This window comes from Molothrus aeneus, chromosome 3 (genome assembly GCF_037042795.1).
Source record: "Molothrus aeneus isolate 106 chromosome 3, BPBGC_Maene_1.0, whole genome shotgun sequence".
NCBI lineage: Eukaryota > Metazoa > Chordata > Aves > Passeriformes > Icteridae > Molothrus > Molothrus aeneus.
This window is the reverse complement of record NC_089648.1, coordinates 54,224,821-54,247,427: the sequence shown is the minus strand read 5'-3', so window position 1 is coordinate 54,247,427 and position 22,607 is coordinate 54,224,821. Positions and strand designations below refer to the sequence as shown.

The following is a 22,607-nucleotide window of genomic DNA, read 5'->3' as shown; positions in this document are numbered from 1 at the left end:
AACAATATTATCCAATGATAGCTCTTTTTTTAAAGCTGAGGTAAAGGGTAAAAAACTTGTTTCTATTAAAGTTAAGGAAAGAATTCACTTTTTTGTTGCAGTAAGTGAATAATATCCAGAATCATTATTCTGAGAAAAACTAGATCTAGAATCATTATTTTTATGATAATGTACTAGACATTTTCATAGCCTCAGATAAACTTGCATTATATCCTTCAAGTCCCTGGCTGTATGAGAGGGAAAGGGGACCCATCTCTTATCTGACCTTGAGTTTATAAGAATGTTTATAAGTTTGAGTTTATAAGTTTGTAAGAATAGCAAGAAAGACTAAAGCTCTACAACTCTTCCAATAACACCAGTATGTTCAAAATGTCAGCTAAATTTGTGGCAATGAATGAATTTGAGAGTGGAGGCTTACATGGATGCCTGGAGGTCTGCAAGGCAAACATAAGTGATGTGTAGTAAATTTTTTATTCCCATATGTCTGCCTTGGTAGTCTGTGAGAGACTTTGAAGGGAAATGGTAGTCAAAATCCTATGGAATCATTTGCTTAGACTGATCAGAATATGGTCTTAACTCAGTCAGCAGAATATAATAATTTTTTTTACAAATAGGAAACAGATCAAAAAAAAGTGAAGGGTTTTTTTGTCATTAGTGTCAATCCCAGTTCTTTAACAAGACAATGATTTACAGCTCTTCACTGAATTCAATAAAGAAATGTAAGATGTAAAATTTTATATTGAAAACAAGTTAGAAATTTAATGAAAAATAGCTACATCCTACTCTGAGTAAAAAATTACTTGCCTTGTGCTTAAAACTAAACAATGAGATTGTGTTTAGCAGACTGACATAGGAAAGCAGTCTGTTGGGGCAAAGCCAACAATTACCATAAGGCTATAATCAGCCCACTTGGCATTGTCCACTGAAACTATAAACTCCTTTCAAAAAGTCCAGGTACCTGTGGTGCTGAGTCTTTTGAGTGCCAGAGTTACATTTGCCTTAGGTGATAAGATGGTGCAAGAGGCAAGTATGATCCAAATTGTTTTTAAAAGAAAAAAGCAATCCAGCATAGACTCCAGCTTGAATTTATAAACTTGACATCTGCTTCTGTGAGTCTTACCTCATGTAACTAAAACCCCAAACATTTTTTTGTTTTTTAATAATACAAGTATTTGCAAATTAACCATCCTAGAGATTTTGTATTACAGCTAAAACGCCTCCAGTATTTCAAAGCATCAGGTGAGGAATGTGGAGTCACAAACCTCCCAGCTCTTTGTTCAGCTTACAGTGTACTCTCATTGGTTTAGCCTTGAACTACAAGGGCTGCACGAATAACTGGCCTGGCTTTTTTTCTCATAGGTCACAAAAGTAAGATAAAATGAAGTAAGTGGTTTGTCTCTTCCAATGCTTTGTCTCTTCCAATGGCTAGAAAGCCTACAACTTTTCCTTTCAAATTTTTCTTTGTTGTATTTTCCCCCTTGATTCCGTTTATGATGTAGTGTGTGTAGTGTTGCAGTTCATATTTTTCCCCTTTTTTCATCTCTGTTTGAAGAGCACACAGCTGAGAAGTAGTCTGTTACAGAGGGTTGGGCCCTTCTATGTGCCATGAATGTGCTTTCCTTGAGAAAGCTTAGGATCCTCTGCTCAGGATCCAGTAATATTAAATGCAGGCAGACTTCTGGCTCCCACATGCGCATTTCTGCATACCATAAATTCTGTGGGCCAAGCAGGAACACAAGGTGTAAACTTTCTGGTCTGATTTTTCCTACCTAGGATGGATACAGAAGCTGTCTCACAGGCCCTTCCACCAGGGTTTTATGGAGAATGCAGCTGAATGGAACTGAGTTTGTGTTTTGCACAGATTTGACAGTTAAAATTAATTTACTTCTGAACTGAGTTTCTAACAAAATAGTGTTTGTGGAAAAGTTTAATGACATTTCATAACTGCTTTTCATATTTCTAAAAATAATTATCATTACATTTTAAAACGAAATAATCAGTTGTCTTGGTTTTATTCATTGTTAGTTAGCATTATTCTTACTACTCCTTTGTGAGTAATTCTAGTTAATGTCGTAAAATAATAGATTTAAATGAAATATTGTGCTTAAATTTAAGAAGCTCTTTAGAAAAATTACATTCTGTCATAGCAGATTTCTTTTCCAGTAGGCTTTCTGATTATGAGACAAGTGATTTTCTATTAAGAAAACAGCTCATCAGGAAATCCAGCAGCTATAACTCTTAACTTCATGATACATGGAGTGTTTGTTAAAGCTTTATCTCCCAGAGTGCTGCAAACAGCATCTCCATTTTTTCACTCAGAATCATGTTTATACTAGGAGCTATGGAGAGAAGTGTGAAGAACAATGCCTTACAGCATTAAAATCCCAAAGCACAGCAAAAATTGCATTTGTCTCTTGTGTTTGAAGTATCCTTGTTTCCCTAAAATAGTCTTGAGATTTCTAGAAGAGTAGCATTGACAATAGGGCTGTGGAGGGTGCGGACACAGGAACAGAGATATAGTCAAAACTCCTTGTGCCTACAGATGGGTATCTTGGCCCATTAACTGTCTTATTTCTGACACCAATGCTGTAGCAGCAATCCAGGGTGACTGAAAGAATCATTGCCCATTCTCCTGTATTTGTTCTTTAGTGCTGCTATTGCTGTTCTATTTCAACTTTTCTGTGTGAAGGAATAGCTTTTAGCCCTGTGAGATGTTGAAGAGTTCAGAAGGAAATACACTTTAAAATACTACAGATGGATAGAGTCCTACCTTTTTTCCTTGTGCAAACCTGGACTAAGTTCTGTGAGTTCTTTTGTTCAAAGGTATATGATAAGGCCAGATCATCTTTGTTGAGAGCTGTAACTTTTCCATGAAAAATAAGAAACTTCTCAGTTCATTTGAGATTGTATCTCTCTGTCATACTTTGAATGTGGGGAAGAATAGGTTTGATTTCTTACTGGTTTTCGATTGCTGTGCTTTCTTAATACTGCGCAGCATTCAGCCTAATTGGTCAAAAGCCAATATAGATTTACTATAAACCATAAAAGAAAAAGGAGATTGGTGGAAATCAAAGTTTGATATATCTGGAGCACCTCAGGCTATTAAGGTCTAGTCTGTTAAGATGTTTAGATCTGTCCTGATAGTATTATATTGTGTTATTCCTCAGCTTGAGTAGAAGCAGAATTGAACCCAAATGATCTACTGCTTAAGAGTATAATCAACCCTTTGTTAATGGGAAATCTTGGCCAAGATGGAGTTTATGTAAGATCATTATAAAAAGTTATTAAATTGCATCCCACATGGCACAGTGAAGGTAGATCATCCTTACTGAAATATGAGTGCTAAAGTAAAGTAAGTCATAGAGGGATGTGCTCTGTAAAGCAAGTACTTAAAAGGTTTTAGCAAAGCTGCAGTATATCACCCTCTTCCCTTTCCTGTATATTTAATATTTTTAAATGGAATAGACATAAAATCTGGTAACCTTTTCTCTTCTTAAGGGACAGTCAGATTAACAGTCTCTTTATAAAGACAGGAGTTATATTTTCCTTCTGTATTTTCCATCAAAGTTGAAATTAGTGTATGTTTGGCAGACAAATTGTCAAATTTGTCCAAACTACCTTCTCCTTTTGGACCCCATGAAAAATTTGAAAGAAAAGCCTTGTAGAATTAAAAATCCACATGTCAATACTTCTTCCATCATAGATTCATATTTGCAATGTGATATTTGATGTAATTTTTATATTGATTTTTTTGTCTTTTAGAAAATGTTCTGAAACGTATTGGTAATGGAAAAACTAACCTGCTGGAAAACCCTTGATAAAAGGGATATTCTCCTAAAATACTCAGAAAGACCCTCAGAAATGTTTTGCAAAAATTTAAGATCTGAGTTTTAAACTGAGTTCAGTGCACTGAGTTCAGTGTTTTATGATGTTGAGATGGAACCTCCTCTGTTACAGCTTGTTTTCCTTGCCTCTGGTGTCTTGTCAGTGGGCACCACTGAAAACACCCTGGCTCCATCTTCTTTGCTCACTCACTTAAAGCATTTATACATATTGAGCCTTCTCTTCTCTGGGTGGAACCATGTCAAGTCTCTCAGCCTTTCCTCACAGGAGAGGAGCTCCAGTCCTTTAATCATTTTAGAGGCCCTTTGCTGGAAGGGCCTCTTATTTCCAGTATACCCAGGGCTCTTGCATTGAAGAGCCCAGAACTGGATATAGTGCTCTAAGCATGGCCAGTAGTGCCACAAAAAATATATTTTAAAAGAGATTCTAATTGAGGAATATTCTGGTGGGCTACATAAAAAAAAAGCAATTATATTTACATTTCAGGATGACTTCAGAGTGAAGGAGAGAACTGTTCTCAATGTCAAAGCAGGTTAAATGTTATGTGAAAGAAGACTGGCCCTTTTAATGGACAGCCTTGCTGAACGTGTTGTTTTCTTCCTCTGCTCTTGTGTGACTTATTTAATCTTCCTACCTGCAGATATTGCAGCTCAGCAGGAGCTCAAAGGCAGATGGAAACTACCAATGTGCACTGCACTTGAACTTCTGAAATAAAGGACAATATCTCCCTCAAACTTAGACTAACACAGAGCAAAATATGTAACTGTGCAAGAGAAGAAAGGACTAGTGATTTAAAGCAATCCAATTTCCTAAACTCTTTTTTACTTATAATGTTTTGTTCTCCTGAAAATCTGTAAGAAAATATACTTTCTGCTGGATTTTACCTTAAAGAGATTATATTACTTTTACATAATGATAGCCACAACAGAAGTAATTTCAACTTTTGTTAAACTGCTAGTCCTTTCTAGGATATTTTTTTGAGATTTTTATTCTCATATGTGGAATTTTTGTAATTTTTGTACAGGTAAGAAACCCAAGGCTTGCCAAAGTTTGCTTATCAATGATTTCTAGAGGAGTTACTCTAGCTTTCTTCCATTAGTTTAGAGATGGTTTCTGCGTTAGGCAATATTCAACCGAAAGATGTATTTCTCTTGTCAGGTCACCCCAGAGATTGCTAGTCTGGCTTCATTCCTTCCTTCAGAATATTACCATTCATATTCCATCTTGTATGATGGATACATTTAATTACTAGACAATCTGCAGCATCCTTACTCCTGGCTACAGCTATTTTGCAAGCAATTCCTTCATATATTTGAGACAATCAAAAGTGACAGTTCTGTACTCTTCAAATAAATGGAGATTGTATCCCTTCAAAGGGTAGCTAGATGAATAAAAGCCCTCCAAATCACTAGCAAGCATACCTAATGGTCTCAACTAATTCTGATAAATGAGCCTAGTCTCACTTTCTGTAGTGACTTTTTCTTTATTATTCTTGGTTTTCAGGTATTAAAGTAGGAGCAACACCATATTTTGTGAAATTAGCCTTGACTAAACTAGTTGATACTTATCCAGATCACAGTCAAGTAAAATGGGGGATTTGCTTTACATTCATCCAGATAACAAACAGGATTGAGACCCTCTGTGCCAGTCTGTATATCTTACAGACATCTGTTTTGTTGGTGCTGGTTTCCAAATTTTTTAAGACAAGGCCCTCAGCTGGGAAGCCCTTTCAGCATGGATGTCAACAAGAACTGAAATTACCCATTCCTTCATAATGGGTGCTCAGCATCTGCCAGTATCTGGCCTTCAACCAGGTATTTCAGAAGAACCAGAGCTGCTATCTAGACAAATGCATGTGCTATGGAATTATTCAGGGTCACTAGACAAGACTCAGATCTCCTTTGCCTTTCTGACTCACATAATGAATGTCTGGCCCACTTTTCTAGTGAGAGGATCTCCATCTAATAAGTGCTTCCTAACAGAGGTCCAGACTCATTTCCATGAAATATTATAATTTTTTCTCTTTAAAGTGCTAGACATTTATTCCTGTTTTAACTGGCATCTTAAACTGATTTGGAATTATGCACAGTTAAAAAATAAACGTATGCAAGATAGAAATTCTGCTGCTGACAGATTTTAGCAGCCTAATTTTTTTTTCCTTTTTGGTTTAGAACTACAGGCTGCATTTATTCTTGCAGATAAAATGTTCTGGGAGAGTCCTGAGGTTGACTGGTACCACATAGCCCCAGTCCACTAAAGCCCATGCCCAAAACAGGGTTTCTGCCATAGGTCATTGGTTGGGAATGCACTTTGGCACTGGTCAAATCTCTGCCAGGGAGTTAACACTTGCTAATAATTTACTGTACAGGCTGACTGTAGCCCATTAGACCCTGGCCCTGCTTAGTTTGCTTAGTGGTATAGGCACTGTCAGTGTGTTTAACTTGGATAAGGGTATTTTGTTATTGTTTTTGCATGTTGAATATTAAAGTTTTTATTATTCTACAACGAATAAAGTTCAGAGGGTCTGCAAGGGGACTTTGGCGCCTTTAAAATGTCACCATCTATCAACATGTCTTACTTCAGGTAATATTTTAATCTCAGACCCACTGTGACCTTTCATGTACTTCTCTGCTTATGTGGTTTTCCATGGACTTCTGAGTTAATGCATCTTTGAGTAAATATCTAATTGCAAATTTGTTATAAGAAAACCAAAAGCAGCTCAAATCCTGTCAGGGGAGATTTCAAAGGCTCCAAACTCCTAATATCTGTAATTCACAGCATAAGCTGGACTCAGGCATTCTCAGCGCTCCTTATGTTTTTTTATTTTCTCCACAGCAACAGTCAAGCTGTGCTCTGGTGACAGAAAATCTGTCATGACATTACGAATCTTCCTCCAGCCAGTGTTCCACAGACACCAAGCTGAACAGCATTTTGGCACAGGCAGGTGGGAAATGGGTATGAGGGGTGAGGGAGAGCCAAGACACTGATGCTCTGAAGCAATCCATCTTTTAAACAGCCTCAGAGGAGGCATCAAGCTGCTTTTCACCAGTTCAAGTGATTCTGCCACTGCTTTCCCTCCCTCCAGTCTCCTCAAGAGCAGTTGTCCCTGAATACACTCTTGTGTGCTGTGCCAGGACCGAATCAAGATCATGTTCTAAAGTTAACTAGATTTAGTCTGCTCTCTCCTTCTAAGGAGCAACTGTTGGTATCTTTTGCACCACTGAATTAGAATGAGCCTGGTGTAATCCCAAATCCCTTCTCAGCATGTATTTATTATTCAATTTAGAAGAACTGCAGTTCTGGGTTTTTTTTTCACTGTAATTTTCTTTACAGAAATGTTTGCTTGAAATAGAACTATTTTCTGCAGTTAGACTGATCAGGGGTTTGTATCTCAGTAGTACTATACACAAAGGAATCTGCATTTTATTCGTGAATCTTCAGAAACATTTATTTAAACTTTCCTAGTCTATTATGTTTACAGTCTACTCATTTTCTAACCTGCTTGTGTTATCACAGATGGAGAAAAATATCAGCAAACACATGAGTCTCCATCTGTTCCTCAAAATGAAATGAACTTTCAAAGTTTATACTATTCATACTAAAATCCTGATACTAGGAAAGCTTGGCACAGAAAGCCCAGGGCTGATTTTGATGTTAATGAGGATTCTACCACTGGCTTGTGATGAAAGTTAACAGACCAGCTGCAGAAGTAGCTGTTGCTCCACTTTTTGCATTAGCCTTCTATTTTTATTATTTTATTATGGGGAGAAACACATTTTCCTCATACTTTTGAAAATAGAAACATTTATCAGTTTGTATGGACTTAGTTTACAGTGTTAATTTTTTATCAAACCAGGGTTCTTGGTTGGAAACTAATTCAGAATTATTTATATATGCTGAACATCTGTGTAATGTCTTGTGTATCTTTGTGCTTCCACCATGATTTCATGGTAGACTGGCAGCATCTTAGTGATTACCTCTTTGCACCACTTGCCAAAATAAATACAGTGTGTAGTTTACAGCTTTCTCCCAGAGAAGGACATGATTTTAATTTACTTTACATGTCCCAGAAAGCAATGGCCTGCATCAAATCTACTTCTTGGCAAATTTCCTGTGGAAATGCCTTTCTGCTGTGGGAGCTGGTGGCTCATTGTCCTTACCCCTACTCCAAGGCTGTGCAAGAGCTTGTGCTCCAACAGGAATTTGGAGGTATGTGGCAAGATGCTGAGAAGAAGAAAGGAAGAAGACAAAAGGTGGTGCATTAGCTTGGATTAAGGGATTTCTTAGATGCTTTTTTATGAGAGGAGGTGAGATATACTTGATTGATTCAGAAGAGGGATCCATAGTGACCAAGGCAGATTCTCATGACATTGAATAAGTTAACTTTAAGCTTCCTTTAGTTGTTTTTACATGAAGTTTTTGTTTTCTGTAAATCTTACTTCTAAAGTCCTTTTGGTTTGCCAGTAAATCTTGTTTTCCTGCATTCACATCTTACTCTCTAGAAGCAGATGCAGGAAAAAATGATAGACTACTAGTTAGGAGCAGTTAGCATATCTGTGAGCCTACCTACCTTTACACCTTGTGGCAAAGAAATGTGCCTCCCTCTTTTGAAAAGGCAGCATTTCACATCTGCCTCACAGGGAGGTGCAAGAAGTGGTCAAACCTGCCTTTACCTGCCAGCTCTGGAGCTTTGAGATAAGCTGTGTATTGAATCCCATATGAGGTAAATTTGTGGTCTGGCTCAAGGACAGAGCAGGCTTCCAGGAATTATTAGGCTAACACTGACAATCTGGACCAGTGTCACAGAAGAGTGCAAGTCCAGAGGTTGGCAAGTCAGGCTGTGTTGCCCTAGGAGAGTTGTGTAAGCAAGCATGTACACAGCCACCTGTCTCCAGCCTGCCCTGAGGACCTAAACTTCCATAAATTTCCAGCAAAATCACTTCCCCTGTCTTAATTATAAAGGAAAAAGAGCTTATTAAATTTCATACTTATTAGGAAGACATGCTTCCCTGCTTTGATTTTTTTTTTTCAGTTTAGAGATCATCCTTTTCTTTTGCTTTAAAGGGAAGAGAAATGCTTTTCTTGGGCAGTATTTAATAAGCACTGTTAACTTACAGAAGTATGAAAAAAAACAACTTGACAAGCTATTTATTTTCAGTGTGTATTCTGATTATTTTTACAAATGCTGGGAATTTAATTCTTTTATTTTAAGTATCTCAGGGAACTTTGAGAGGCCCATTTCTGAAGACTAGATATTTAAATCCTCAGTCCACGCTCACCCCATGGTGCATTCCATCAACAACAGGAATGTCTGCCAGCTTTCTCTCATGGGTTCAGCACTGAGGATATGTGGATTTAAAGACAATGTGATCTAAGACTGATTTTCATAAATATCATGTTCAGTAGCTTCTGTGACAAGACAGATAATGGATTTTATCCAGCTTTAAATACTACCCATCAAAGAACTGGTGCTACTTTCCTAAGAAAGCACCAGTACTGCCCATTGCACTCTGATAATCAGATGATACTGTCCCATAGTTGCACAAAGCACAAGTCCCTAAGCCTTCTCACCCTCGGAATAAAGTACTCTCTGGGAAAGAGATGGAATGTTTTCATCTTTGACCTCTGCAATAGCAAGTGGTAAAAATGTAACGGTGTTGTGTGATATTTTAAAGTATAAAAGGGCTCAGATTGGAACATCTTTTCCCATTAAATATTTTTAAAAATATCACCTTCTATTTCAGTAAAATAGAGTACAGTAGCCTGCACTTCTGTCTTCTGCACTAGAGTAAAAAATTTCCTGATGCAGAAAAGTCTATTATGTTTACAGTCTACTCATTTTTCCATATTCGTTCTTTTACAGATGTGATGTTTTGAAAAGGTAAAGCACAGAGAATTGAGTTTCAGATGTGTTGTCCTATGTGTTCAGGGAGGAAAAGAAGAATTAAAAGCAAAATTAAAAGCCAAAATACATTTTTCAAAATCAGTGCTTTTGTTTCAAAGATGAAGATTTTCTTTTCTTGCCAGAAGCTTTAACAAAATCCTGGAGCCTGGGTGACTTTTTTGTACCAGTCCAACTCTAGTCTGCTCCTAGTCTAAAAGTTCTGCTGCAGACAGGCATGGGAAAAAGGATATGGGTTTTGTTTTCCACATACTTATGAAGATGTGGCTATAATGTATTGCATTAATTTTTTTTTTTTGCTTCCATCCTTTCTTTGCTTCTTTGTCCTTCAAACTTTCTGCCACAGTTAAATGAAATAAAGCGGCCATGACTGTAGCCCCCAGAAATAATCTTGTATAGACTCATGCAAAGCCTTGACACAATTTTTTGATAACAAACTAAGATTGAATATGCCAGGAAAATGTTATTCTTCTCAAAGTACTAGGGAGGTGGGAAATGCAAAAAGAAAAAAATAAAGGAAAAAAAGTAGTTGTTTTTGTTTGTTTGTTTTTTATTACATTTAGAGCACACTGTTTATTAAGAGGATAACACTGAACCCCATAGAGAGTGGGTATTAATGCAGTTTCAAATTGTTCTTAGAACTGTGTCTGCCATTTCATATTCATTGCACAAGTGACAGAAATATTTTCTTATAGGCCCAAGTAAACTGTGAAACTCTTGCAAGGAAAATGTTCCCTTTAATAAAAAAAAATATTTGTGTAGCAACATCATCAAGAAGAAATTTCAGAGTAGCTCACAGCAGTCATAGACAAGTTATAAGAACTGAGGAGAGAGGCTTCTTGCCGAGAGCAACTCCTGTTTACTGCCAAGATGGCAATACCCTATCTTCCCTGGGATCTCTTGTGTGTGGGAAACTCTCTTCCACAAGTCTTCAGCAGTTTTAATGGATACATTTTTGGGTAAAGGCCCTTCAGCTCACTCCAGTCGAGCTACAGGTGAAGCTAAGTGATCATCTTCACTTATCCCTTGGAAGCCTTTCCATGTCCCCCAGACTGCCATACTGCTAAAGTCTCTTGCAGGGCAGATGTCAGACCCCTTCTGAGCCTTCTGTGTACAGTAAAAGGAGACAGATTATTGGGCATCAGTGTCCCACAGTTTTCAAATCCACAGAGCACCTTATGAAAGGGGGAATAAAAAGATATGACTCCTGCTCTGGGTAGGAGACAAAGGAGAAAGCAAAATAAAACTGGCAAAAACGCCAACCTCCCTATGCTAGTGCCTGAAGAGTTTTTTTGAAGAATGCAATTTACAAGTGTTTGCAAGAAAACAACTAGTTTCATGTCTGCTCAGGAAGCTGGAGTAATTGATTCTAAATAAGGCTGGGGAGGTGAAATAGCAGGCTTACTCCTCTAACCTTGTCAAACTGAGCTCAAAACTATAAAGTCACCGCTCTAAGTACTAAATGGGCAAGTCTCTGGAGAAAGCGTAATTGAGGAAATTATGGAATGTCATGTCAGAAGACTTACTGCAAATTTTGCAAGTCTCAGGCTGCCCAAGTAATTGAAATGATCCTTCATAAAGAAGCACATTCTTGTGTCCTCAATTGAAATGGAGCTTTACAGAAGCTTAAGACAGGGGGCGATTCAGTCCAGGACCGTAGGTACATGACTGGTACTTGTCTGTTAGCTACTTTAATTAGGAAGTCTTCCTGAAATGAGTACCTAAGGTCTATGTCTGGTCAGTGAAGAGAAGAAGGCCTATAGAAGATCTTCACAGGGATGTATCTTCTGTTTCTGCTGAAAGGGGACAAGCATTTCCTGTTGGGAGCCTCAGAAGGGCTTTATTTTTTTTCCACTGAGGAGGACCACTGAGTGTTCCCTTCACTACTTGTACTCAGAAAAAAGCTCAGAGCTTAAACTAGTTGCGCAACCTCATGAGCATACCTATTAAAATAAAATAGCCATCTTAATAGTCCTGTTAATCTCCACTATTTTTTAATCTGAGCAAACTTGGTAATAAGTCTTGCTTTGTCCCCATAAACTGAGCAATTTACTCTCCTGATAATTATCAGTGCCAACAGTACTGAGTCTGGTTGGGATGGAGTTAATTTTCTTCATAGGGATCCTTGTGGTGCTATGTTTTGGATTTTTGACCGAAACAGTGTTGATAACACATTAATGTTATAGCTGCTGCTGAGCAGTCACTGAACAGTATCAAGGATTTCTCTGTTTCTCATACTGCCTGGTCAGTGGGCTGGCTGGGGGTGCATAAGTTGTGAGGAGACATATCTGGGACCACAACTCACCAAAGGGATATTCCCTACAATATGACGTTGGGATCAGCAATAAAAGCTGCGGAAGAAAAAGGAAGGATGGAGGCTGAGATTTGTAGCAGCTGTTTCCTCAAGTCACTGTAAGATGTGATGGACCATGGCTTTCCAGGACATGGCTGAACTGATGGGAAGCTGTGAATGAATTTTTTGTTTTGCTTTACTTGTGCACATAGCTTTGCTTTATCAATTAAACTCTTTATCTCAATGGCAGAGTTTTGTTGCTTTCACTTTTCTGATTTTCTTCTCTATCCTGCTGCTGAGCAGTGAGTAAGCATCTGCCTGGGGCTGAGCTACCTACAAGGATTATCCCATACCAGTAGAGAAGTCCTTCAAATAGTTGTTATCTTTAAGAAAAATATATTAGAGAAAAATAATTTTTAAAAGAGTTTTAATAAGATGTACCAAATAATTTCTCAAATTTTTTGCTCTTGACAAGTGTCTGTTAAGCGAGATACTATTTCCCCAAACAAAGGTGTGAATATTTGCCTATGCTGTTGTGTAAACAGAAGACTTAATGGCTATTCTGATTTTAACATAGGGTAGAACAGAAAAAAACAAGTCCCACATGAGTCACAAAAGATATTTTCAGAATTCTAATGATTTATTTGGATATAGGAACTACTGAACTAGCTCTTTGAACAGGAGGAAGGTAACATTTTTTAATAAAATCTGCACATACTTCTACCACTTCTGTGAATGGTGAAGTTGAGGCAATAAGTGGTTAGAGATGTAAGAGCTATCAGCAGTCACATACAGATGGAAAAACTGAAGAAAATTCTAACATTGCCTTCCCAATTAATGAATCTAGCAACATTTCCAGACAGGTATCTCTTGAGAAATTACTGTTACTCAAATACAAAGACCTGTGGAACTAGGGAAAGAATGTAATTACATTAGGTCCAGAGAACCTGTTACAATTGTTGATTAGGCTTTTCCATTACAGAGAACTACCCTAGAGAATTAATTAGCTAGAATCTCCTATATATGAGAGAATAATAAAGTTAGTTACTTTTTAAAAGTTATTATTAAATTTGGCATCACAATCAATGACTTAATTTTAACTGAGGTTCTGAAACACTTCATACTGCATTTTTCAAAGTTTTGTCCCATCTTTCCTCTAATGGAGTTTCTACCACAGAATCTTAGAAGTTAAAGCTGGAAAGTACTTATTGAATCACATTTTCTCTCTTTGATTTTAGCAACATGAGTGATGTAACAGTTCCTTTGATCACTTATTTCACTTAATCTTGAAGACTAGCTCACAGGATTTCTCCATGCTCTAATTTACTTTGCAAAGAAAAATCCCAACCTCAAGCCCTGAAAAACCCTGAAAGACAGTAAAAACAATTAATAGAGCACCTGAAGGTACATCGTATGTTTTTAATCAATAATTACTCTAATTTAAGTTTAATGTGCATAAGCTGTTTACATATATAATGGTATTGCCTTCTAAGGACTGGAGGCACTCCAAGGGTCACAAGGCTTCAAAGTAGAGTATTATTGTCAAATTTAAGATTTCTTGAGTTGCAGCATGCTTTAAAAATGAAATCAATTGTCATTAAGTTTTAGAAATTAGAGGGATATTTGATTGAATACTATTGACATTATATGAATATTATTAATATTCTAGCATGCAAGGCAAAAGCCAACCCTAGCTGTACATGCACAATGATGGGCTTTATTTTCATTCAGGAAAGAGATGTTGTGTTCAGGGTGGATAATTCCATGAAAATCCCATCTCTGGGGCTGCTAAAAATTAAGCAGAGTGCTAGGAATTAGTAACAAAACTCAAGAGCAAACACAAAACATGGTGCATCCATGTCTCAACAACACAGATCTAGTCACACATCTCAGACAGGAAATAGTATAGAATAAGAAGGTATATAGTGAGCACAAAGTAGATGAATAAATAGGACAGATGAGGATAAATCATGCTCTGGGTCAGTTTCTGTATCACAGAGATTAAAATAGAGAAGACTGTGGAAGACAAAACAGGTGAAGGAAGATATGAGAGAGCTCTGTAAAATCTTGACCATCCTGGGAATGATTAGTCACTGTTCTTCACATAAGAACAAGGAAGCATCAAATGAAATTAATTTCTAGTAGGTTAACACAAATAAAAGGGAGTACACAGGCCCATTTTAGAACTTATTGCTAGAGGAAACTCTGGGTGCCAAAATTTTAGATGAGTTTAGGAAGTCGCTTCAGAAAATGTTTTACCAAATTAAGGAAAGAAAATTCCACCAAGGTCTATAAACCACACAAAAAGGAACTCTGGGCCAGGAAATTCCTAAATTGCAGATTGGCAGTAGTGGTGAGGTGTTTTACTGTGGGTAGTTTGAGGAGGTGCATATCTACTTGTTTTATCCTTATCTTGTGGTACCTGATAAAGGTCACTTCCTGAAATAAGACACAGGTAAATGAATCTCTGGACTGTAACAGCATAGCTGATATTGTGCCCTTGTCCCAGAGCAGAAAGAAAAGTGACAAAACACCCTCTCTTTGCTTCCTGTTTAATACACTTCCACCTATTTCTCAATATGGATTGAACATATTGCAAAGTTACTTGGTAAAACACGAGCTCTGGCTCATCCTTGCTCCCAATACGCTCTGCCTTCAGGTGAAAGTGGAAATGACGGCCAAGGCAGGTCCCCCCTGCCGCTGCCTCCAGGATGTGGCAGTATCTTGGAAAAAAAACTATCCCTAGTGCATATATACTGGTAAGTATTTTTAAATATACTGAAGCAAATGGCCTCAGGTTTTAGACTGGGGCCAGATGGGTGATTGAAGTGAAAATAGCACAGATACACAGAGGGATGGTGACTTCAAAACACTGAACTGTCTGGTTAATATGATGCACAAGGTCTGAACAGTACTGAATGTCATTTACCTTATATTTCAATACTGTGTTCATAAAAATAAGAAATAAAGATCTGATGCATCTCAAGACACTGAGAATTTAAAGCTATTTTTGGAACTGACTTTAAATCTTTGACTTTACAAGTGAACACTTTGTTGAGGAAGGGACAAGCAGCCACTAAAATTATGCCACTTCATTTAAAAGTGGAATTTAAGGCTCATGTTTTCAGATTTACAGAATTTATATTATTATTTATATTATTATAAATTATATTATTTATAATTATATAAATTATAAATTTATATTATTTATATTAGTAATATAACAGGATACCACATATTCACATTTATGACCATCTCCCTTTTATTCTCCTGAATGCAGAGAACTGCACTATCAAAAGTACAAGCAGAAAAAACTGTTTTGAATGCAAGCTATAAAATATTCATTATTGAGTCTCTCACTCACAAATACATGTTTTACAACCAAAATTTTCTCATTTAGTTATGGCTTAAGTAGGATAAATATAGCTTGAATTTACTATTCTTTCCTCTTCCCCATCACAAGATGTCCAACCAAATCAGGGAATATTTAAATCAAATTTTTAAGTGAAAAGTTAAATTGTGTCTCCTCTCCCAGAAGTTAACATGTTCCCAGTGCTTTCCATTCTCATTGTTTACCTGTGGTGGATATGGAAGCAAATATTCTACAGGACATACCATGAACAGCTGCAGCAACAGCACCAACAAAAGCAACATGTGTTGTTGGGCCTTTGGTTTCCAGGTGCTTGAGACACAGCTGATGTTCCTTCATTTTGTGACTGCTGCCTCTTTCTCATGTCAGCTACTTCAGTGCCCAAGTGGCTATAAGAACACAGACATAAGAGATGTACAGAATTACTACAGACTGTCATAAATTACATTCACATTTCTACAGCAATGCCTGATGCAACTGCCCTGCTCACAGCACAGGGCAACAAAAGCATGTGACCATGAACTGAGGCAGCCAAGGAATAGCTCCTGTGTGTTGAAACCAGCTTCCAGAAGAGCACATCTCAGTGGCACTCTTATGCTCCTGGGCTGCTGAATCACGCCCATCCTTACTGCTTAGGCTGCACTCAAAGAGCTCTTTATTATCAGTGTTTTTAACAGCAAGCCATACAGCTTTTGTAGCACTTGGGAGAGACTGCCTTGTTCCTCACCATAGGACTATCACAGCTGTTTCCATTGTGCTAAATATACAGCTAAAAATACAGCAGGATGGTTATTCACCTTCAACATGAGTTGGAAACTGATTTTTTTTTACTTTTTGACTTTAGTCTACACTGGACCAATGAAATTGATATACGTGATCTTATATTGAGGGCAGCTGTCTGGTAAGGGCCAAGATTTTTATATGGCATAACAGAGAGGCTTATTACTTAAGAGTTATACTTGGTAAATAAAATGAATAGTAAATATGTATTTATAAAATACTTTTCCACCTTTGAGACTATTTTCTCAAAGATCTTTTCTCAAAAGATCTTTTCTCAAAGTCTCAGATCTTCTTTGCTCATTGCCAGTTTTTCCTAGATTTTACTAGGCCAAGATTTTCCTCCTTCCAGTGACTTAAAACATGCAGCTGGAAGTAGTATACCGTGCGTTATCTACTCTTCAAAAGAAGTTAAACATTTACTGATAAGTTACATTATTTAGGAAGGTTTAGATGTCAGGCTCCTTCTAATGGCTCACATCTTTCTACAACAACTTTAAGTTTCCCAGAGTAATGGCTAGTACAAACATATAAATTAGAGTAAAATTTGCTACTTTTGTCTTTGCAAAAGTGCTAACAGATTACTGTGGAGAGGAGCTTGGTTTAAAAGAGAAGCAGGTAGAGATGACCTGGTCTGAGCAGCATGCACTGTGCTCCACACTCCCAGGGCATCCTGCTACAACCAGGGGTGCTGGGAAAAGGCAAAATCTGATTGATTTGCCACCCGGGTACACCATGCACAGACAAATAAGAGACATGCCACTTCTTCTACATGCACTCAAGCAGCAGCTGTGAGAGTTATCATTTACATGGTTGCTAAAACTCCAGAGGCTTTTATTTTAAAATAGTGTCCTTCTAGACAGCTTAGACACAACCACACACAGCAAGGATACTAAGCTTCAGAACTCAAACCCATGCTCTAAAACTCAAGAAACTCGAGGTTGGTGGTTATTTTGGCTTCTTACATAGCTACCTTTTCCATGTATACTGTCACTGAGTAGAATCAAGTAATTTCTGTAGTGTTTGGTCAAATCAAACAATGAAGAGCCATTTAACTATCACTGGTAGTTGCACCTGCTTAGGCCATTGATATGACTTATGGTTTATAGCTGCTCTTGAAAATTAAAATGACATGCAAACAAAACCCATGCCTTTATTTTTTTTTTTTTCATATCAAATGCAAACCTCTGGGGTTACAAAGGGATGCTCTGGTGTAACTGGATAACTGCCCATATTTTTTCAATAGATAGGATGGAAGGGAAATTGTTGAAGCATAATATGTAGCTCAGAGCATAAGTGACAGTATGAAGTCTTTTTCTCCAAATTACAATGCAGAACTTCTGCTGACTGTGCATGATGCATTTAAATTATTTTATAGATAGCTGTGTCATGCTGTGAATTGGTATTTTTTTCAGCAAGTGCAATGACTGTGGTTAAAGGAATTAAAGCCAGATATTTGCAAATGGAATGTTTGTTTCTTTTAAGTAAGATAGTGATTCTAGAAATATTTGTACAACAACAACAAAAAAACAAACAAAATGTATTAGTTTCAGAAACCAGTAAGTTATCCATATTTAAGGATTGTTGGCTATAATCCCATTCATTTCACCTGTGTACCTGAAGTCAAGCATTTTTTTCACCATTTTAGCTATATATACATATAAAATGTACTATGGATAGAATATGTGGCACTATAAATACAGGGGACAGGATGAAGGTTATCAATTCAGACATGATGATGACCGCTGGTGACTTTGCTGTAGTTTCACAAAAACTTTACCACACCACAAAATGCTGCAGCAAACTAAAATAAATAACCCTCTCCCTTTTCTCCTGCACAGCTCATAGTCACTCATTACCTCATCTGAGCTGTCTCCCTTCTCTGTGTTGGAAGTAGCATTTGTACAGGAACCTGGTGAATTTGATAAGAGAATAGCCATGATTGAAATTTAATCTAGAGGGAGAAGAAAAAAAATAGACTTAACTTGCTTCAAGTGACTTTCTCATTTACCTTGGGAAGATGTGAGAACTTGGACAGAGCAGGGGAGAAAACTGAACATCAGGCAGGCAAGGAGAATGTGGGGACGACTTTCTTCCATTCCTGCTCACACTGTCAGCAAGTGATGGTGAAATGGGTGGGAATTATGCAGCTGCAGAAAGGTAAAATCTGCAACTGCAGTTCCCAACACACAGAATATGGCAGAGAGGGACAGTCAGAAGTGGGGTTTCTCCAGAATGTTTCATACCTTTGATCCTGACCAGCAACCTCAACCACTGAAAATTCTCCAGCATTCATCTTTTGGTATTAACTAGCATGGTCAACTGTTTCAGAGATTTGCAAGTTTGGTAGGACACAGAATTGTGAGGAAATATGGCTCTCCATTGTAGAGCATTTCAGGAGAAATTACTTCCTCCAATGTTGCTCAGAGCCAGTCTAGCCAGTCTTCAGAGTAGAACTGCTTGCTTTGCTATGTTATAACAGCTCTGGAGTATGGGGAGGCACATAATCCATCCCCTTTCTGGCCATGCATTACTTGGTGAAGGAAGAGTGCACTCCTTGATTGCAGGTAGACTTACATTTATCTAATTAGGCTGTATTTGAAAAATAAAAAGAAACAGCTAAAAGAAAGAAAGAAAAGATTCATAGAGTCAGAATCATAGAATGGGTTAGAAGGGACCTGAAAGATCATCTGGTTCCAATCTCCCTGTCATGGCCAGGGACACCTTCCACTAGGACAGGTTTCTCAATGTCCCATCCAACCTGATCTTGAATGCTGCCAGGGATAGATGGGGCACACACAGCTTCTCTTGGCAACTTTTTTCAGTGCCTCACTCCTCTCACAGTAAAGAATTCTTTTCCTGAGGAAGGAAGAAAGGAAGAAAGAGCAAGCAACAATGCCCAGTCCTGTATGTACATCCAAGGATATTCTGGCTCTAGCAGAATAAAGCATTAATTGCAATGCCAGTGAAGCGCTACAATGGGATACATTTTGAAATGGGTTGTAAACATGGATATTATATAGTGGGACTATCCTTAGTTGCCAAATATAATGGGGAAAGATCTTACTGCCACAGTGGGAAAAAGTTGTATTTAATCCATTTCAGATTCTCTCCTTTCCACAGCTGACATTGGTGTTCACTCTGAACCTTGCTGTGTCTCATGGTACAAAAAAAGTGATTTTGCCTGGCATGACTGGTGTTCTGCTCAATAAAAGCCTGAGGCTGAAGCTCCAAGCAATGGGACTATTCTCAGTGAATACATGAAGTGTTCACTGGCTCAACCAGTGGCTGAAGTCAAAGTCTTCAGCCCTGTTCTTCTGCTTGTGTTACTTTCTCTCAGAGAGATTTAAGCTGAAATTTATAATATGAAAAACCCACCCTGTGAAGCAAAACTATTACATTTACTGAGGATGTAGTTGGATGGCTGGAAACTTTAGTTTCATGCTTATTTTGGTTGGATTTCATGTTTCATGTTTTATTTGCAAATACCAGATGTCATCTACGCAAAACAGTAATTGATTCCATTAGATTATTTAGGATGCAGAAGCAGGAATATCTTAATTCTTGGCTATATTTAGAGACTGAGCAGACAGAGGGTTTATTTTTGGTGCCTTGGTCCAAGGCATAAAAAGAAATTTAGAATCTTTGATTCAGCAAGTGACTCCGATGAAATGAACAATTTTTCTGGAGTGTGAAAGTTAGTACATAATTATGAAGGACTAGAATGTTGTGCAGTAATTCTGAGTAGACCTTGAATAATAGTACAAATAATACACACTGTCTCCAAGATCTCAGTTGCCTTTTAGCTTTTTCACCACTTTCACTCTTCCTGAGACCCTCTAGCTTGGCAAAAGTGCTGAGTAGTTGGTGAAGGTGGGCCTTTTGTCCAATGGAACAGTTTTTCTCTTTGGTAAACTACATATGATCTTTCAGACTATCACAGGTATCAATATCTTCTGTTGGTTTTGCATCTGGCTCTTTGCTTGCATTTGGTGGCATGGTTTACTAACTGTGTTATGATTTCTGTTTGTACTGGTAGGAAATGGGAATAGTATTTGAGCTGGTTGGACTGACTCATTCTCTTGGGGGTGGATTGGTATTATGGGCCTTTGAACAATCCCACAATCATGGAGGACTTCATTTTGCGTAACATCTGCTGGCCCTACTCTGTAGCTGAGGAAAGGAGCCCAAGGGTACAGCAACTGTTTTTTATACCAGTTATGAGACAGATAGCTATTATAAGCTGCAGAGTAAGGAAGTCTGTGCAAGCCTTCAATCTTCCAGTGCTGGAAGATTATGAATATTTAAAAACCCTTAGAAATTTGGAGTAAGCTTTCCTATTAGTTCTGGAACCAATGGCACAAGGATCTATTTCTGTGTTTAGATAGTGTAATTACCACTTATTTCATTGGGTTCCCAGGAGTAATTATTACAGAAAACCCCTTGTGTGCAGAGCACTGTCTTGGGAAGACCGCTCAAAAGAAATAACTGATGGAAGAATTATTTGGTTTATTACATTTATACCTGGGAAGCCCTGTTGAATACAGACTACAGTCCTTCAAATTCCACAGAGTAACTCTAGAAAATGAAAAAAAGGCAATTTCTCAATTGTTGCACTTCCCTGACTCTCTACCTCCTGCAGGATTTGTGCTAACTTTTAGATAGGTTTTAAAGTGTTTTTCCCAGCAATTCCCAAGGTATTGGACATGGCAAAAAACACAAGTTGCACCATTTCAATAATTTAATTTGATGTCTCTCTTCTGATGAAAAGTTTTTTTTTTCTTTTTTTCCCCTTTCCTCAAAAGGCTGTCATTACAGTGCTGCAATTTTCTGAACTTTTGGCACTGTCCCATCTGGCCCTCTTTGCTTGTTTTGGAGCTTTCCCTTGCACATGACCCCCCTGCAATATTTTCTGTCCCCCTCTTAGCATTGTGAAGGCATTCCCTGGAGAAGCTCCTGAGCTATGAAATCAGAGAAAAATCTTGTAACTCCACAGGGGGTTGAGAAGAGTTTCTATCCTATCCTATCTTCTGGAACCATGGTCTAACAGCTGTTTTGGAAGAGACAGACCATATAAGGATGAGAATAAACACGTACCATTTTATACAGCAAAGAAGTAGCATTTTGTCTTTTGTTGCAGGTAGGACACATAATGGCTGAGATTTTGGGGCAGAATTGGTGCAGAATCAGCTAGAGCAATCTGTCCTTTTTCAAACTTTGCAATAGGCAAGAAAGATCACCTTGCAAAAGAAAGGTGCAGTAGATGACTTAAGGATACAGAGAGTGATTTACTCTGCAGGCAAGAAACTGAGCCCTTAAAATATCTCTTTTTTGTGATCTATCACATCAGTTCTCCTGCATTGCTTTTCTTCTCTTGACTTTGAAAATAAAGGGCCAAAACCTCAACTGTGTAGTTTAAATTCGTACTTTATACTAGTTTATTTCAAACCCAGATATGATTCTATCAATCTCTTAACCATACTTGTTTTTGCTGTCTTTACTGGCATTCACTCGATTCCTAACAAGGATTGTTTTTAAGTTTAGGGGTTTTGAAAGCCTTTAAAACCTAAGCATTAAGGTAGACAATATCCATTTGGGACCCCATCCAGGCTTCACCATAAGAACTAAAATGTACATTGAGGAAGGCTTAGTATCCTGTGGATTCAAGACTTCAAACTACCATTTTAGAATATATTCCATATATTTGGAAAATCTCAGTGTTTATTAGAATAGACTTACATTAACACTTTATTGAATCTTTTTAATGAGTTGTTTGGGGATAATTGGATACCTTTACAAGATTTTGATTGGTTGCTTGGATTTTAGTTTCCTAAAATAGTCAGCAAGAGAGTGACAAAGATAACCCTGAAATACTGTTGCTTTTTTTCTTTTTTCTCAAATAGTCAGGTTTTTTTCAGTAGTCAGTCAATTTTCAATGTATAGACCACTTTTTAACTTGAAACACTAAGCAAAAACCCTCAGAGAATGCTACAATGTGGCACATCTAATAATCTGTGATGTGCTATTTGTTTTAAAGGCAGTATGATTTACCATCTGTTTGAAATCCATAGTGCTTTTTAAGAACAGACATCCTAGAGTAACAGAACCATGCAGCACAGTCTGAATACAGCTGCTAGTTAAATAATATCACTGATGCATGTGCTGCACTTGCAATGCAAAGACAGCCCTAACACAACATCGATTTTTTATTTGTGCTATCTTCATTCATCTGGAGGAATGTTTTAAAGGTACCTCAAGCTAAATGAAGACAGACTACAAGATTTTAACAGATGTCTCCAAAGTACAAAAATATTTCCATACTCCCCTTGCAATGCTGAGTGAGCAGCAAAATCAAGACAGCAGTACTATAGGCTTCCTTTTGGGTGCTGCTGACCACTTGACAGCCATCATACAGCAATGGC

General features: G+C 37.7%; 1 protein-coding gene across 3 annotated transcripts in view; it reads right to left on the bottom strand.

Moving 5' to 3' along the window:
- RGS17 (regulator of G protein signaling 17) overlaps nucleotides 1-22,607 on the bottom strand; it is a 67,947-nt gene that overhangs the window by 11,500 nt on the left and 33,840 nt on the right. For all 3 annotated transcript variants that reach the window (XM_066546954.1, XM_066546953.1, XM_066546955.1), the window contains exon 2: nucleotides 15,654-15,797. In XM_066546954.1, coding sequence (XP_066403051.1) covers nucleotides 15,654-15,772 — 119 coding nt within the window. In that variant the 5' untranslated portion in view covers nucleotides 15,773-15,797. The remainder of the gene's footprint in view (nucleotides 1-15,653; nucleotides 15,798-22,607) is intronic.